Source organism: Lissotriton vulgaris, chromosome 7 (genome assembly GCF_964263255.1).
Source record: "Lissotriton vulgaris chromosome 7, aLisVul1.2, whole genome shotgun sequence".
In the NCBI taxonomy this organism is placed as follows: Eukaryota; Metazoa; Chordata; class Amphibia; order Caudata; family Salamandridae; genus Lissotriton; species Lissotriton vulgaris.
Genome location: NC_141695.1, coordinates 1,411,838,785 through 1,411,856,601, shown reverse-complemented (window position 1 = coordinate 1,411,856,601; position 17,817 = coordinate 1,411,838,785). Strand labels below are relative to the sequence as shown.

At 43.8% G+C, this 17,817-nt stretch overlaps 1 protein-coding gene across 1 annotated transcript in view; it reads right to left on the bottom strand.

Annotated features, from left to right (window-relative positions):
* Nucleotides 1-12,822: 12,822 nt before the first annotated feature.
* LOC147705744 (uncharacterized) overlaps nt 12,823-17,817 on the bottom strand; it is a 32,646-nt gene continuing 27,651 nt past the window's right edge. The window contains exons 3-4 of the mRNA XM_086929554.1: nt 16,736-16,976; nt 12,823-12,857 (exon numbers count right to left, since the gene is read on the bottom strand). Coding sequence (XP_086785680.1) covers nt 12,823-12,857; nt 16,736-16,976 — 276 coding nt within the window. The remainder of the gene's footprint in view (nt 12,858-16,735; nt 16,977-17,817) is intronic.

Here is a 17,817-nt window from a genome sequence, read left to right as displayed (position 1 = left end):
AGTGGGGAGGCTTAGCCAAGCCAACTTGGACCTACTTGGAAATAGAGAGGGCCAGCACCTCCCCAGAGTACATACTAGAATTGTTCCAGGCAATAGAAGGGTGAGATCTCCCTCAGTGGATTCTCACATTTCTAGTGTCTCAAGAAACTCTCAAAGGGGAATGACTTCCCCCCAGAGAAGAGAGCATAAGGCCAGGATGAGAGCTGTACAAATCCAGATAGAGAGGGAAGAGTTAGCCCTGGCCCAAGCTAAACTTGCTTTAGCAAGGGAACAAAAATTGTGTGGCTTAGATGCCACTGGTGGCAGCAACAATATTCCTAGAGAGAAAGACAGGTCCTATGACAATAGAAACCTGACAAAGATTGTGCCCCCCTACAAGGAAGGGGATGACATCCACAAGTGGATAACTGCTCTTGAGAGAGCCTGCATGGTACAGCAGGTTCCTGAAGAACAGTGGGCAGCAATCTTATGGTACTCCTTTTCAGAGAAAGGGAGAGATAAGCTCCTCACTGTTAGACATGAGGATGCTAAAAACTATAAAGTCCTGAAGAGTGCTCTGATAGATGGGTTTGGCTTAACCACTGAACAATACAGGTTAAGGTTCAGAGATACCCAGAAGACACAGACGCAGGACTGGACTGATTTTGTAGATTGTGCTACTAAGGCTCTGGAAGGTTGGCTACATGGCAGCAAAGTACATGACTTTACAGGATTGTATAATTTGATTATGAGGGAGCAGATCCTAAGTAATTGTCAGAACCAGCTTTTACACCAGCACCTGGTGGACTCAGATTTGACCTCGCCCCAAGAATTGGGAAAGAGGGCAGATAAATGGGTCAGAACCAGGATTAGGCCTAAGAATCAGGGCAATGACCAAAAGAAGGAGTCTACCAAACCTCAAGATAAGGGTGGGGATAAATCAAAAGAGAAGACTTCCCCAGGGCCCCAAAACTCCAAGGATGGGGGTGGGTCCCAAGACACTTCAACTACTCAGAAAAAGCCATACTGCCATGCCTGTAAACAGACTGGCCATTGGAAATCAGACAGCTGTTGTCCAAAGCCTCGGAGTTGCTCAAGAGTCTGCACTGGCTTCCTGTCTCTAAGAGAATTACTTTCAAGGTTTTGACCCTTGCCTTTAAGGCCCTTCATTCGATTGGCCCAAAATACATTGGGAAGCGTATGGCTTTTTACGCTCCTAAGAGGACTCTACGGTCGGCCTTGTTGGCCAAAGCCGACGTTCCCCCCATCAGACGTGCTCATATTGGAGGTCGCTCCTTTCAATACTTGGCACCTCAATGCTGGAATGAGCTTCCCGTTTCCCTGAGAAAAGCCAACAGTCTGTTCTCTTTCAGAAAGGAATTGAAGACCTGGCTTTTCTCCCAATAATAGTCTTTCGGCCGTCAGAGAGTTGCTGTGTTGTGCACTCCTTTCCAGTTCTCTTTGCCAAAGCGCCGGGACACTCCTTGGAGTAGCCGTGCGCTATAAAAGAGACCATATAACATAACATAACAAAGAATGGCAATAAAGAAAATATACCTCCAAAACCAACGCCAACACCTCCTGTTACTGTTAGCAGTAATCCCCCAGGAAGTGGGAGCAACCCCAGAAATCTGGGTGGGTTTACTTTTGGAGCACAGGTGGATTCTGGCTTACCCAGGTCCCCAACCTCTTCTGTCTGTGAAAATGGCATGGGGTTTGCCAACTTCACTGATTGCCCAAATACATTAAGCAAGTACAGACAGGAACCCCTCATCAATGGTTTGAAAGTTGAGGCCTTTAGAGACACAGGGGCTAGCATCACCATGGTGGCTGACTGTATAGTCCCCTCTAGGCAACTTTTACCTGGTGCCACATACCAGGTTACAAACATTGATGGCATACAAACCAATCATCCCATGGCAGTAGTAAGTCTCAGCTGGGGAGGTGTCACTGGCCCAAAGAGAGTGGCAGTGTCAGCAAACTTGCCTGTTGACTGCCTACTAGGAAATGATTTGGAGATCTCAGCCTGGGCTGAGATTGAACAGAAAATCCATTCTAGAATGGTAAATGCAGATGGAAAATTTAGTGGGGCTGTAATGGCTACAGCCCCAATCCAAGATGTCCTTCCTGAAAAGGTTGGTAGGGCTCTGCAAGACTCGGCCCCATCTTTAGCTAACTCCCTTCCTGAACAGAATAGCAGAACTGTTAAGATAACAGCTCACACCCAAACTGAGTCTCCTCCTGAAAAGGTTGGTGGGGCTGTGATGGCCACAGCCCAAACTCAAACTGATACGTGTGTTGTGAAGCCTGAAATGATGGATCACTCCACCCAAACTGAGAGCATTGAGGAGGAAGAGAAATCTCCCTCCCACCAGACATTAGGACAGGACCAACCTCCTCAGGGAACTGATCTTACCCCTGATGAAGGAACTGTCCCAAAGGTTGTTAGGCCTGGCCTGACAGAGCCTCTGATGGCAGTGGACCCTTCTCAGGTGGGACCCAGTCTGGAGCAGGTAACCTGCCCCTCTCAACCTTGCCTTAGTCAGCCCAGGGCTGCAGAGGACAAGAAGGACAGTGAGACCCAGAGGGCCCCCTGCCAAATAAAGCACCCCCATCAACAGATTAGGGGCACCGAAGCTAGCAGCCCTAGCCAGGTGAAAACTTTAAAAACTCTTGAGGGAACCCCCTTAAAAGTAGTTAGGGACCTCCCACAGATGGATTCTGTAGGGCACAGCCAAACCTGGGACCCAAAGGGCCCAAACCTGAACTGTCCCTCCAGTAAGCCAAAACAAGGGACCCAGCCTCCAGCTTTAGATAGCCAGAGGTTGACCCTGAGAGCACAGTGCAACTCAGTTGAAGAAAGAAAGGTACACATGGTGGAAGATAATTGGAGGAAGCTGAGCCCTAAATTAGTGGAGCCTCACTTCAATACTCCATATCCAAACCAGCCTTTAACTCCGCATAAACACACCCAAGGTAGTGATTCCCTATGGTGGAGGCCCTCTAATACCCCAAGGGTGAGGGATTGCTTAGTGGACCATGAGACAGGGGGTACCCATGCTAGTGCAGGTACTTCCTTATATGGCCACTCAGGCAATATAGGCTTACCTGGTGAAGGATAGCCTTATCTCCTTTCGTTTGGGGGGGGGGGGTTGTGTAGGAAGGTGGATACCTGACTATGGTTACCCCAGATTTTTTGCCTTGTGTTTAGCTGATTTTTGACTTAGTTGGCCTGGTTCTCTGCTAATCAGGGCCCCAGGCTATCTGCTATCTCTTTAAAATGGATTCCATGTACCCTAGGTGCATAACTAAGTTGGCTTGGGTCACCTTATCAGCCCCTGTACAGAGCACTATAGGTGCCCAGGGCATAGGTGCATCCAAGGCCTACCAGGGGCTGCAGCATATCTTTTGCCACCCCTGGCTGGCTATCCAAAATGGACACAACTGGCTGATCACTCAGCTGGGGCAAGGTGGTGTAATCACCCCTTGCTTAGATATAGTATGCCTATATCTAAACCTATCTGGACACATATATACCTATAAGTCACTCCTATGGCAGGCCTTAACAATCCTGGAGGCAGAGTGCGTGGTTTTATGTGAGATGGTGCTTTAGCATGAGCTGAGCCTGTCTGCAGCTGTCGGGACCAATTCCCTTAGCTGTTCCGGGATAATGCCATACCATATACTATTAAGTACATTATAATCCTCGCGGTTATATGTTAACTTTGGTTTGGCTTTATCAAAACATGTTGTGTAAGGTGTCATACGATTTGGAATACTACCCCCTCGCCAGTCCTGGCGACGGGGGTAGCATTCCACCCCTCTAGAGGGAGACGACATGTTACTTTGCTAAAACGCGGTTGATTTTAAAAGATCCTCAGCATCACGAAATGGACGCTTCTGCCACAGACACGAGTCTGACCTCCTGCTGCTGACCGAAACTCAGCAGAGGAGGCCTGGACAAAGGGTTTCCTGTCACGGGGAGGTGTCACACCACCCCAGACAGGAGATAGTGGATTGTAGCAGGGAGGTTTGAAAGAAACCAGACAGTGCCTGGAGAGCACAAGGCTTCCCCTTGCATAATCCGGTCAAACCGGTTCTGGGGCACACCAGCCCCAGTCCCAGCGCGACCCTGGACAAAGGGAAAGGGGTGTATCCACACCCTTCCTGGGTCCCACCCATAGGAGGGACCTAGCAGGAGATCCAACCCACCTGATTGGTATAAGAGTGGGAGCAATGCCCAAGCATTCAGATAATCCTGACTGAAACTTATGAAACGAAACTCTGGACCCTTCGACATCCTACTCGATGTAGAAGACTGAAGAATCTCCCTTGTAGTCAAGGAGGGACCACCCTGTGCAAACAGGCACCATCCAGCACCTCGACCCTTGCTTTGTTGCAGTTCCCACTGGAACTCGAGCGACAGAGTTCGACGAGATCAAGCGTGCCTGCCTTCCAACAGCTCGATCCACAGTCCCTGCAGAGCTGAGACCCGTGGAGGTGACCGGAAGTGTGGGGCCCGCCATCTTGAAAAGTCCTTGAGACGCTGACCATGCAGCCCACGAGTGACCCTCGAAGCTGTGCATTGGGGTTTGAGAAGCCCCAGCCCTGACCCTCTCTTGCACCGAAGCTCACCCCTCCACACTCGACGAGTGCTGCGTGGGGCCCTTCTGCATCTTTTGGCTCAACGCGTTGGCCCGGTCACTTGCCCGTTGGCTTGTGGCCCCTGTGCCGACGAACCTTGAAATTCGACATGTGAATCTGGTTGCTTCAGACTTTCACCCGCTCCCCTGAAAAGGAGCACCTGCTCTGACCCTCCTGGTCCGAGTGCAACGCCATCTTCGAATCCTGGGTGGGTTGCCCTTGCCAAGGGTTGTTTGCTCCAATCCAGAAGCCGACAATGCCGACAGTGAGAGCCTGCGTGGGACAGCTTGTGATCCACTCCTGGATATCCTCGGTGCCCCACAGTCCACGTGGCAGCGGAGAGAAGCAACCCGTCAGCGGCCTGAAAGCGCCCGACATTGCCTGGTTACTTCCTGGTTCCACCCTGGTCACTGCTGAGTGACCCAGACTCTGTCCCCTCTGCTTTCAGATCATCTTTATCTTCGATCCACCCTTGGATCACACCGGACACTTCTCCTTTCGACGCCTGCAGCATCTTCAGCTCCAAGCACCATCAACCTGCATGGCGAAACCCGAAACTACTTCGCACCTGTGCACCCGCTTCCTGTGGGTGAGGTAACTCAGCAACACCGTTGTTCCTACACTGGTACGCACCTCTAGTGTATGTGTCTAAAGTTTCATCCCTCTAGGTTAAGCAGAAGTCTCCTTAAACAGTAACTTTCTAACTTTTACGCACGATTGACTTTGCATTGGTGCATGCCTGTGCTTTAAGCGCTGCACCCGAATCCCGCGGGCTTTTCCCGACTTCAGCATTGCTAGTCCCGACTGGTCCCAGCGATTCCCTAGGCCCTAGGCCTAACCACTGTTCGATTGGTATCTCTTATACCACTTTTTTAATATATGGTTTGCGTGGCCCCTGGGCCTCATCCATAATTGTGCAACTTTTATATGTTTAACTGTGCTTTTGTTTAAACGCTTGTGCCTCTAGACTCATAAAGAGTATAGAGGATTATTCTAGTAATAAATACATATATTTTTATAATATATAACTTGTGTGGTGTCCTTTCATTTGATATTACAGGATTGTGATTGGTAAAACAGCTTGCTTAACACGACCTCTTGAGTTAAGCCTTTAAGGCTGCTTAGTCCATGCTACCCCTAGCATAGCTTGTCTATAAGGTTGACTTACAACCAGACACCATAAGGGATTGTTTGGACTGATACAAGGTGCCCCCAGAATTGGAGACATCATATATCAGGCCAACTTCTCACAGTGCTTGTCACTGGTGTTGTGTGCGGCTGGATTGAAGGTGGCTATGTGTGTAGATTCCTACTAGTGTTTGACAGTCATGGAGTGTGTCAATGGGCCCTGTGTGTTGTGCTGCTGGCGTACTCCTGTGAAGTGGTTGTATACATATGTGTGGCTGTTCACAGTTCGACTTCAGGGCCTTCCTTTCATTCTTGCCTATGCATGGGTTGGCTTGCTGTCTCACTGGGTTGTTGCACTGAGCTGTCGGTGTTTTGACTTCACTCACTGTGCCAGCCATGTGTGCTTTGATTGGCTAAGGGTGTTGTTCTATGTTCTTTTTCATGCAAGTGATGTACACATGCTTGGTGGTTGTCTCCATTGCCTTCCATTTGGGTGCACCTAACTCTGGCTTTCCTATTTGTTGTGCTCTATTGCTGGTGGCATGTGGTCTGTGTATGTGTTTGTGTGTCTCTCTGTGGGGTATGTCTCTGTGACTTGGCAGGCTGTGTGTCCAGTATGATGTTTGTTCCTTGTATGTGTGTGTGTTCAATTGGGTCTTGTCCTCAGTTTTCTTGATTGAGTGTGGTGTTGTTGTAGTGTGTGTGTTGCCTTGGCCCTGTGCTTGTGTGCTGTGTATTCCTCTGCAGCCACTCCTGCTGTGTCTGTCTCCCTTGTTGTTTGGTGTATGGTGCAGGGTGTGGATTCACCTGGTTTGTTGTTGTGCATGCGGTGCACAGGAGGGGCACATGCCATGTCCCTTCAGGGAAGGCTGGTCTGTGGAGGGTGGAGGTGTGGCCCCGTGGTGTTTGTGCCCTGCCCATGCCTGGCGCTAGCCCTTCCTTCTGCATTATGCGCATGTATTCCCCTATCTTCACTGCTGCAGTGACGTTACCGGGACATTTCTGGAAGATCGCGGTGGATGTTTATCCAGGATGTGGAGGGGTAACTTTGTGGCAGGTGGGTCATGTGTGGGTGCACTTGTGGATGTGTTCCTGTCCCCACCAGGGTGTCTGATGTGGATATGTTCCCTGTTTCTGCCCATGAGTTGTGTATTGTGGTTGTGTAATTGCGTACCTGCAGCAGCGTCCGCGGTGGTCCATGAGTTGCTGGTGATGTATAAGGTACAGCACCGGAAAAACATGTAGGGCTGGGTCCATTGCGATAGTGACCAGGTGGTGTTGACCAGGACACTGGTTTCGCCATCCGCTGTCGAGCTTGCGCCGCCTCTGATTGGGCGGTTTCTTCGCTGCGGTGCGACTGGTTGTTTGGGGCATCCTAATTTGTGGAGCGGGGAAGACATCATTCTGCACGGTGTTGAGTGTCCTTTGGCTCACACCGCCGCGGTAGCAGGCGCACTTTGATGGATGTTCGTGTCGCACCGCGGCGGACGGGGAATGGGCTATGTTTGGCCATTCTAATTTGGCGGGTGGGAGGTCTGCTACTCGTGGGTGGAAAAATGCATTTTTCCGCACCGCCAGCACCGCGTTTTGCCTCCGCCCGCCATCCTAATAGACCCCTAAGTTTTTAACATGTATTACTTTTTAATTTATATTTAAATTATGATTAATAATATTTTAAAGAGGTTTTGACATTTTTTTCCCTGGCATGGGATGCCAGGGAAAAAGAAGTTTTAGGTGGGGAAGTGTATTGATATATGAGTATTCTTATTGATACCCAAGTTTTTTAAATATTTATTACTTTTTTAAATACATTTAAAAATGTATTCTTAATATTGTAAAAGGGGTTTGACACATTTTCTCTGGCACAGGATGTCAGGTAAATAGGGGTTTTGGGTGGGGAAGTGTATTAATACTTTGGGTATTTATTTTAATGCCCAGTCATTAATTTTGTAGCATTTTTTTAATGAATTTAAAATATAAATAATTAAAATTTAAAAAGGGGTTAGACACCTTTTCTCTGGCATGGGATGCCAGGGAAATAGGGGGTTTGGGTGGGGAAGTGTATTAATACTTGGGTATCTATTTTAATACCCAGGTGTTAATTTTTCAACAAATATTATTTTTTTAAAACATGATGTAATATGTAAAACTTTAATTTAAAAAATAGGATTTATTTAACATTTTTAATAAAACCTATTAATGTAGTATTTTTAGAAAATAGTTATACAAGGGAAAGTAGTTTTATTAAAATAATACATGTAGAATATATGAGAATTTAAAGAAATTTGAGTATTAATGTTATAAAAAATTATGTACTCAATAACATTATAAAATAAGTTTGATTAACTAATAAAAATGAATAAACATTTATAATACCTTTTGTAATAGAAGACAATAAATAGGACACCTTAAAGAATTAATTTTTCATTATCTTTTATTTAAAAAATATAAAATTAACACACCAAATTGCTTTTATTACACGTTCACATACATATATTTGTAAACTAATTTAACATTTAACATTTAAAAAAACGTTTTTTAATATTTTACCCACGGTTTCCATTTGTATTCAGTGGGTGAAATTGTCCTTTTTTCGTTTTTACTTTTTTTTTTAAACCAGAGTGTAATAGGAGCAATTTTTTATTTCAAAACGTTTTTTGGGGCATCGCAATCTTTTTTAAAAGAGATGCATTTTCATGGATCTTCAACCACATGGGTTTTTGGACTACACCAATGGGTTTGTTCACCATTACAAAACTGTTAGACATTTTGGAGTATTTTTGAAACTCTATTTTTTTTAAAAAGGATTGACTTTGAATCATCTTATCGTTTGGTTTTTGATTTCTGAGACATCTTGGAATGAAAAACAATGGAAAGAGGATTGCTGCACTGGATTTCTTGTTGGGTTTTTTGACAGTTTTGTTAACGTTTTCAACATTTTTGGTGGGGATGTGTTTTTTTTAAGGAACACCGATTAATTTGCACAATATAGACAATGGTTCTGTTGGGCAAAGGATTTCTTCCAAGTTTCATATACTATTTCATCACTTTTTTGCTAAGAAGCAGTCACGACTTACTTACAATTTATCAAACTTAAACATAAAAATGCAAATCCAAAACAACAATTAGGGTATGAAATGATTATTTTATGAATTCAATGTCATTCATAGTAACCCTGCATTCAATGTATACTTTTATAGATTCTACAAAACGGCGCATCAGAACAAGGTGATCGTGATATATTAGTGCAGTGATTCGTCATGCAGTGAAAAAATTACAGTGAATTATATACAAGTGAAAGAAAAGTTGGGATTTAAAAGGTTGGCCAAAGCAGTATTCAATTGGAAATATTCCTATGTGCCACTACTGTTGGCAATTACTGTGGAATATTCCGTATCGGTCCACGGGATTCTGTATCTGTTGACGTTTCGACCCTAATGACACCTGATTCATGGGTCACAGCGGGTCTTCATCAGGACTGGGGGGATGGTGGTTGGATAGGACTGATGTCGCCTCTGGGGTGCCTGTGTGTGATTTGGGGCACGGTCCCAGAATTCCACCGGTTCCATGGCGGTGTACATTCGGCATCCCGTGAGCCGAATGTCAGTCTGATGGCGCTGTGAGCGTGAAGGAAACGGGACGCTGCAACGCCACGCCGAACAAGTACATCGCATGAGAAGACGCACGCAAGGAAAATCTGCACCATTGAATTACGAACTGGGATATAACTGGAACAAGAGTACACCGCCATTGAACCGGTGGAATTCTGGGACCGTGCCCCAAATCACACACAGGCACCCCAGAGGCGACATCAGTCCTATCCAACCACCATCCTCCCAGTCCTGATGAAGACCCGCTGTGACCAATGAATCAGGTGTAATTAGGGTCGAAACGTCGACAGATACAGAATCCCGTGAACCGATACGGAATATTCCACAGTAATTGCCAACAGTAGTGGCACATAGGAATATTTCCAATTGAATACTGCTTTGGCCAACCTTTTAAATCCCAACTGTTCTTTCACTTGTATATAATTCACTGTAATTTTTTCACTGCACCACGAATCACTGCACAAATATATCAGGATCACCTTGTTCTGATGCGCCGTTTTGTAGAATCTATAAAAGTATACATTGAATGCAGGGTTACTATGAATGACATTGAATTCATAAAATAATTATTTCATACTCAAATTGTTGTTTTGGATTTGCATTTTTATGTTTAAGTTTGATAAATTGTAAGTAGGTCGTGACTGCTTCTTAGCAAAAAAGTGATGAAATAGTATATGAAACGTGGAAGAAATCCTTTGCCCAACAGAACCATTGTCTATATTGTGTATGATGCCCAGGTTCTGAGGGATACTGGGTCACCCCATAGTAACTTACTATACCGATTAATTTGCAGCATTTGATTTGCACATAAATATGGCTATGCCAATTTGTGTCTTTTTTTTAAACTTAAACGCGGGCTTTGAATCAAATTGTGGATTATGGCCACAAACTTTCGAAATTTAGGGAGCTGCAGACTCTTGTAGGAAACTGTATTTTTAGAGAGGAACAAGAGTCGAATAAAGAAGACGACTGAAGGTAGGATCCTGTTTTTCTAAATAAATAAAAATATGTTTTTGAAAAAGAAATCCAAATACAATGGGGCAGATTTACAAGCGCCTTGCAACTTCTTGCTCCGCCATTGTGTCACTTTTTTTAACGCAATGGTGGCGCAAACAATGCGGCCTATTTATAACGTGACACATCTAGGGAGATGCATCACGTTGTAAAGCCCTGCGTCACATTATACCTGCTTCAGGTATTATGTATGCAGGGTGGGCGTTCCCACGCAGGAAGGTCTCGTAAAAGTGACGCAGTGAAATCTACAAGATTTCACTGAGTCACTTTTCGGACGTCACTGGGTCAAAACCTTACGCCTGCTTGAAGCAGGTGTAAGGAGTGACACAGTACAGTAAGTATAGGCCTCAAAATACTTTGCTGGAGATGCGTCGTGCTTGCGACACAACTCCAGCAATGCACGACTTTTGGGCCAACCGATGCGTCAGAATTTCTGACGCATCTGTTAATCCTTGCGCAATGGTGCACCGTATTGTAAAGATGGCGCATCCATGGTGGCGCAAGGGTTCCTCAGGGTGACGCAGGGAAACTGACACATCTCTACAAATGTGTCACTTTCTTGTAAATCTGCCCCAGTGAATTTAAAAAAATGCTAAACAGGCAAGTAAGATAGAATAGGTGTTAGTAATATTTTGAAATGTAGTATGTGAACAATATTGTTTAGGTAGTCTGAAGCCACCATCAAAGAAAACTGTTGAATTTGCCCAAATAGTCTCTCAGACATTTCTTTTGTTCTTTTTGTAATTCATGGGTTCAGACTATCAGTCAATAATTGCGCTATCCTCATTTCTTGGAAACTTTGCTCCTTCTTCAAAATTTCTAGAAAATGATAAAAGTTAGGGTAAGGTTTACCAATCGCTTTATTGAAGGAGTTGTGCCATCCGTCTACGGCATTATCGGTCTTTGCTCCTCCCTCTAAGCAGGTCGTGTAACATTTCCAATACTTGACAGAAAACCTTGGATTACTTCTGCGGCCCGACCTGCTTAGATGGCCACTCCATGTGCCCTCAAAGTAATTTAGTAGGGTGCCTAATTTTTCTTCATTTGCAGTAAAATACTCTGATTTAGTATTTGACGTGTAGTATTCATCCACACTGTCAGGTTAGTTATTTTTTATTTAAATTGCAATTTACTGCCTGATGTGTGATTTAAAAAAGAAATGTGCCACTATGCCTGTGAAAAGTGAAAAAACATCCTTAAATTGGGTTTCCGGGTAGGTTTTAGAAATGGTGTTAATCATTGATAATTCGAAGTCAATTATCACTTTTCTGGGACTTTTGCTTTGAGTTTTGGATTTTACCACTGATAAAAGTTCAGTATATGTTGAGGATTGTTTATCAGGGAGTAAACAGTATACTAAGGGAACTACAGTGTTACGAATGTAGGCATGAATAGTGTATATTTGAGTGAATGGATGGTGTGCAGATTTAAATGTCCCATCCATCAACCAAATATCACTACTCTCCAATTTCAAAAGATTATGGGGTGTGCTAAAAATTAGTATTCTCTTTTGAGGGTTTTTGTTGTCGTGCAATATAAAGATGTCATTAGTAACAGTGACATTTAGTTCAGGAGGAATGTTAAAATCAGAGAATGTTTTGGGTGTTACACCTTGAGGGTTACTTGCCTGTTTTTTCCTTTGAATAATTCTTCTTACATTAGGGATTGTGGGCATAGAACTAGCTACATGCATAGGAATCTTTTGTTATACCTCCCTCAAAACTGAGCCACAGTGTTCATTGGAGTAGCATGCAAGGTCTTTCATTTGATTAATGTTTTTTCTTACCTCAATCTCCATTGCAGAGGCAGAGTGGTTATGCTCTGTGGTCCTTTTAACAGTAACTCCAAGAGTAACCACTCTGCCTGTGCAATGGAATGAGTAATATTGCACACTCCTCCAATGACTCTAGTTAGTCTCTCCTTACAATAAAGATAGCCACCATATTTTAGAAGACGATTTCCTCTTTGGGATATAAGATAGCTGGCTAGTCTTCTTGATGCCATTATGGGGTTTTCTGAAAAAGAGGATTGAAAAAGAGTTTTTGTGTTATTGCTTTTTAAAATAATTTTTAGCCTGCAAAAAAAATCTTGTTATTTTTACAATTTTGTTTGTTGACATTTCTGCAATCAAGTTTTAATTTATATAGCTGCTGTAAAAAGGTTATCTAGTTTGGCATGGTTTATTGTTTACAACCTGTAAAAAAAACTGGTTAATAATGTTTTAGGTTGCCTATTGACTACACTAGGAACATGCTGATTATATTTTGTCATGATTTTCACTTTTCCTTGGTTTGACTGTCTGCTATGGTTTGTAGTTGGGTCCATTGAAAACAGAAATAGGCATTTTAATTGCAAATGTAGTTTGCCTCGCCTTAGTAAACTTGCTTGGTTTTCTTGTCTGTTCTTTTGCAGATTTTGATTGTTTTCTTGAAATGATTCAGCTGTTTTAATTCTTTTTCTTTGGTGTGAGTTTGGGTTGATCTAAAATGTAAAGTGGATTTTTAAACAGCTGTTTTAATAAAAGATTCTCACTTTTGCTTTGGTTTGACAAATTAAAATTGGATTTCTGTAACAGATTGTTGTTCATTTCAGTTCCAGCTCGGTTAGAAGAAATGTTTTACTTAGTTTTGGTTACAACATAAGTATTTGGAACAAGTATACCTGTGATACCCCTTCCGTTTGTTTAACCACTGTTTGGAAGATGGTTTCCTGTCCTGTGGATTGTTTTTCAACCCAATGTTTTTCTCAGATAAATAAATTAAACAGTGAAAACATTTTTAGGGACTTTATGTGTTTTTTTTAAATGGCTAAAATTTCATAGTGCAACTGACCAGCACCTTCCCTGAGGCAAGCACTGTGTGGAGTTAGAATAGTATTTTTGCTCCCCACCACTGACCAGTACCTTCCCTTAGGGAAACCCTGTGGTGTTAGAATAGTAATTGTGCCCCCCCCCAACACTGACAAGCACCTCCCTGAGGCTAGCACCCTGTGGTGTTAGAATAGTAATTTTTGCCGCCCACCAGTGACCAGCAACTTCCCTGAGGCAAGCACCCTGTGGCATTAGAATATTATTTCTGCCCCCACCACTGACCAGCACCTTCCCAGAGGCAAGCACCCCATAATGTTAGAATAGTAATTTTTCCCCCACCACTGACCAGCACCTTTCCTGAGGCAAGCATCCTGTATAGTTAGAATAGTATTTTGCCCTCCACCACTGACCAGCATATTCCCTCAGGCATGCACCCTGTGGAGTTAGAATAGTAATTTTGCCCTCCACCACTGACCAGCCCCTTCCTTGAGGCAAGCAACCTGTGGAGTTAGAATAGTATTTTTGCATCCCCACTAACCAGCACCTTCCCTTAGGGAAAACCCGTGGTGTTAGAATAGTAATTTTGCCCCCCCAACACTGACCAGCACCTCCCTGAGAGTAGCACCCTGTGGTTTTAGAATAGTAATTTTTTCCACCCACCAGTGACCAGCAACTTCCCTGAGGCAAGCACCCTGTGGCATTAGAATAGTATTTTTGCCCCCACCACTGACCAGCACCTTCCCAGAGGCAAGCACCCCATAGGTTTAAAGTTGCACATCTATTTAATGTAATATGAAGAGCTAGCAATGTCAGTTCATATCCTGTCAAACGAGCGCTAGTTAAGTGCTGCGTCTTCGTCTGATTTAAAAGGGCATCAACAGCATGGGGTACCAACACTAACAGCTTATATGACAAAACTATTCCTTCACTCTGTCGTATTGACACAGCTGTTGCTGCTACTGAGCGAAAACACCCAGGCAACGCTCGGGCAACAGGATCAAGAACTACTGAAAAATAGGCACAAGGACGTTGCTTATCGCCTGGACTAAAACTGACAACGCGCATCCATCTTTCTCATGCACGTAGAGTGTAAAAGGCTTCGTATAATCTGGTGTACCTAACACTGGTGCTGAACAAAGGGCTTGTCGTAACTGCCGAAAAGCAGTTTCACATTCATTTGTCCATGGAAGGGGTATTGGAGTGTCTTTTGTCAAAAGTGCTAGCAAAGGTTTAACAATGTAGGAAAACCCCAAAATCCATTGCCTACAAAAAGAGGTAATACCAAGAAATGCATGCACTTCTTTCTGTGTCAAGGGTACTGGTGTATCTAAAATTGCTTGTATGCGATCTGATGCCAATGCACGTCCCTCCTTAGACAAGAGGTGACCTAAGTCGGTTACCTTTGGTCTACAATATTGCAATTTCTTTCTTGACACTTTATGATGATGTGAAGCAAGAAAGGAAAGCAAAGACAAACTGCATTTTTCACATTGTTCAGGGGTATCGGCTGCCAACAAGATGTCATCGACATATTGTATGAGGGCCACACCTTCAGGCAAAGCAAAAGAATCAAGCTCTCTTTTCAATGCTTGAATGTAAATACTTGGACTCTCGGTATAGCCTTGAGGAACTACAAAATCTGTACGATCGATTATTCAAAGTGAAACAGAACAGATATCGGCTATCAGGATGAATAGGGATCGAAAAGAAAGCATTCTTCAAGTCTATAACAGAGAATGTGGTTGCTGTTGGAGGAACCAAAGTAAAGAGTGTAGTAATATCAGAAACCACAGGGTATTGTGGTACTACAACCTTGTTCACCTCTCTAAGGTCTATAATGAACCTGCAAACTCTAGTATCAGAATCTTTTTTCAAAATTGGGAGAATCGGGCTGTTACAAACATTAAATGGAACTTCCTCAACAACCCCGACTTGAACAAGGTCATGTACAATTCGTGTGAGTGCTTCCTCACCCTCCTGTGAAATTCTGTATTGAGGCAAACGCGGTAACACAGCTCCCTCCTTGACAATAACGTGTACCGGTAGGATAACCATCTGGCCAACATCAGTGTCTGAGGTAGCCCACAAAGTTTCAGGGAGTAAAGTTAATGCAATATCCTCTTTAACAAGACAAGCTCTCTCAGGCACAGAGTGATTATCATTCAAAATGACACGCACTCCTTCAGGAGAGCATCGTATTGTGGCTCTGAAATACTTAAGCATGTCGAGACCCACAATATTGTCTGGTGTATTTGGAGAAAGCAAAAACAGACCTGGAGCACTAAATTTATCGACATGGAATGCAAGTGGTTGTGACAACGGGCTAAGGGAAGGTGTTCCATCAAAACCTATCGAAGTAATAGTTACGCCAGACAGGGGAGCCCTTGGAAACAATTGTTTAGACAAAGCGCTACGAGTAGCTCCTGTATCGACCAGAAACCGATCAGTAGAACCCAAAACATGTGCTGTAACTTAAGGACCCTTCTGATCTACTGGAACTTCAACTGATTCCTTACCCCATCCTAGGCAATCCTATGCATGAACAGAATCATAAAGGTCAGGCTGCACATAATCGGACATTTGATACTGATTTCGTCTATCGAAAGTGTTAAACCTATCCTGTGTTTGTACATTGGTGTCGAATCGAGCACGATCATTTGTATTTCCTCTAGGCCCTGAGTAACCAGACCGATTTCTCATTTGTCCCCGACCTCGCGAACCCTGTTGAGCACGCAACACTGGGCAATTGGCCATCCAGTGGCCAAATTGCTTACAATACGCACATTGATTAATAGACAAATTCGAACGAGTATAGGGGGATTAAAAGATCCACGTCCGCCTCTATCATAACCTCTAGAGGGCAGACCATAAACTTGAGCTAACATAACCTTTGTTTTCAGATCTTTAGATTTCTTGTCTTCATTGCCTTTCGCTTCTAATTCTTGACGCTCATAATACTGAGCCATTGTTAAAACAGATGCTGGAGAAGATGTAGTCCAAGAACTTTCACTGGCTTTTAAACGGCTAGCTATCCCTGGTAACAAGTTCGTAACATATTTATCGAAAAAAAGATGTCTGCCTGTATCATCTGTCAAGGACTGACCGCTAAAATCGTGAAAAGCTTCCTCAAAACGCGTAAAGAAATCAGAAACATATTCATCTACCTTTTGTTTGCACGATGCTAAAACAGTCCAATCTATCTTTTTAGGGGGAATAACTGTTTAAGCTTAGTTAATATAGCTGCAGGGAGATCTAATATTAACTTATGTGGCTTTTGAGCGGGTTCCCTCTCCACATCCATTTGTTCTAATTCTTTCCATTCCGCGCCAAAAGTAGCACGATCGTTAATTCTGCGAACGGTCCTCCACATATCCGGTGGTAATTTCAACCCGAAAAATAAATCAATGTCACACAAAGTCATAGTACAGGAATTTATAGCGCCTTCAACTTCCGCATAGAAGGCAGCTGGATTCTTACGTGGATCGGGTAATGCTGCTTTAAGCATCTGCCCTATTCCAAGGAGTATAAACCCAATTATAAATAAAATAACCTTTTTCATCAACAGAACTTTTATCATCATTGTCACCCGCTCCTTTAGGATGAACATACAAGGGCGCGGCTTCCCGTATGGGCTTCATATGAACCGCGATTAGCTTATCTGTTCCGAAGATAGAAGACTGCGACTCTCCGGTCTGAGATTTCCTCGCAGCTTCATCTAGGAGCTTTTTCTTCTCCTTCAAGTGAACCGCCTCAGTTGGTAATTTAACCAACTGTCTAATCGTGTCAACCACCTGAGAAAAAACAAAAAGTCCATCACGCATGTTCTTACAATCAGCTGCTACATCATCAGGTTCTAAATCTGGAGAGAATTTCCTAAATTATTCAACAACTTCGGCAGCAAACGTCTCAGTGAAATACATCTGCTCCCTTTCCGGCCACCCCTGTATACTAGCTAAGAGATTGGAAGCAGGATCAGTGCTACGTAATGCTTTACGAGCAGCTTGTCTGATATCGGCTGCATGTTGTGCGGACAGCATAGAACGGGTGTCCCGCGCCTTTCGTTGTTCTGAATCGGAATCCTCACCACCATCGGACGGAGCGGACAGAACGGCATACGGAGGTGGAGGTCGATCTAATAACAAAAAATCATCTTGGGGTTTATTAAGGACAGGGTAGAGAGGTTGTCGGACAGGGTATTGGCCAGATACCTGCAATCTGTGTTCTTTCTCCTCTCTCTCTTTCAGCTCTTTCACTTCTTTCTTTCTCAACTCCAGCGCTTTCTCATACACATTCTTTTGCTGTTCTTTCTCAATCAAGGCTTGCTCATGCTTCGCTCGTTCACGCACTTCTTTCTCCCACATACGCACGCATTCAAACATATCACGTCTAGACTTCCGCTCAAACATACATCGCTCCACATACTCGATCTTTCGTATATCAAATGACCCATGCATTGGCCAACGTAACTCAGGATCCTTGCGGGTATATCTGTGCCATAATGTGCTGTACATTATGGAAGAAAGGCCATATTTTATATACATATCCCTATTAGGCGTCCTCTCTGGGGGAGCCAGTTGCGAGTCTTCAAGTCTAAGTCGGGCCCCATTCCAAAAGCAGCACATCCTTCGAAGT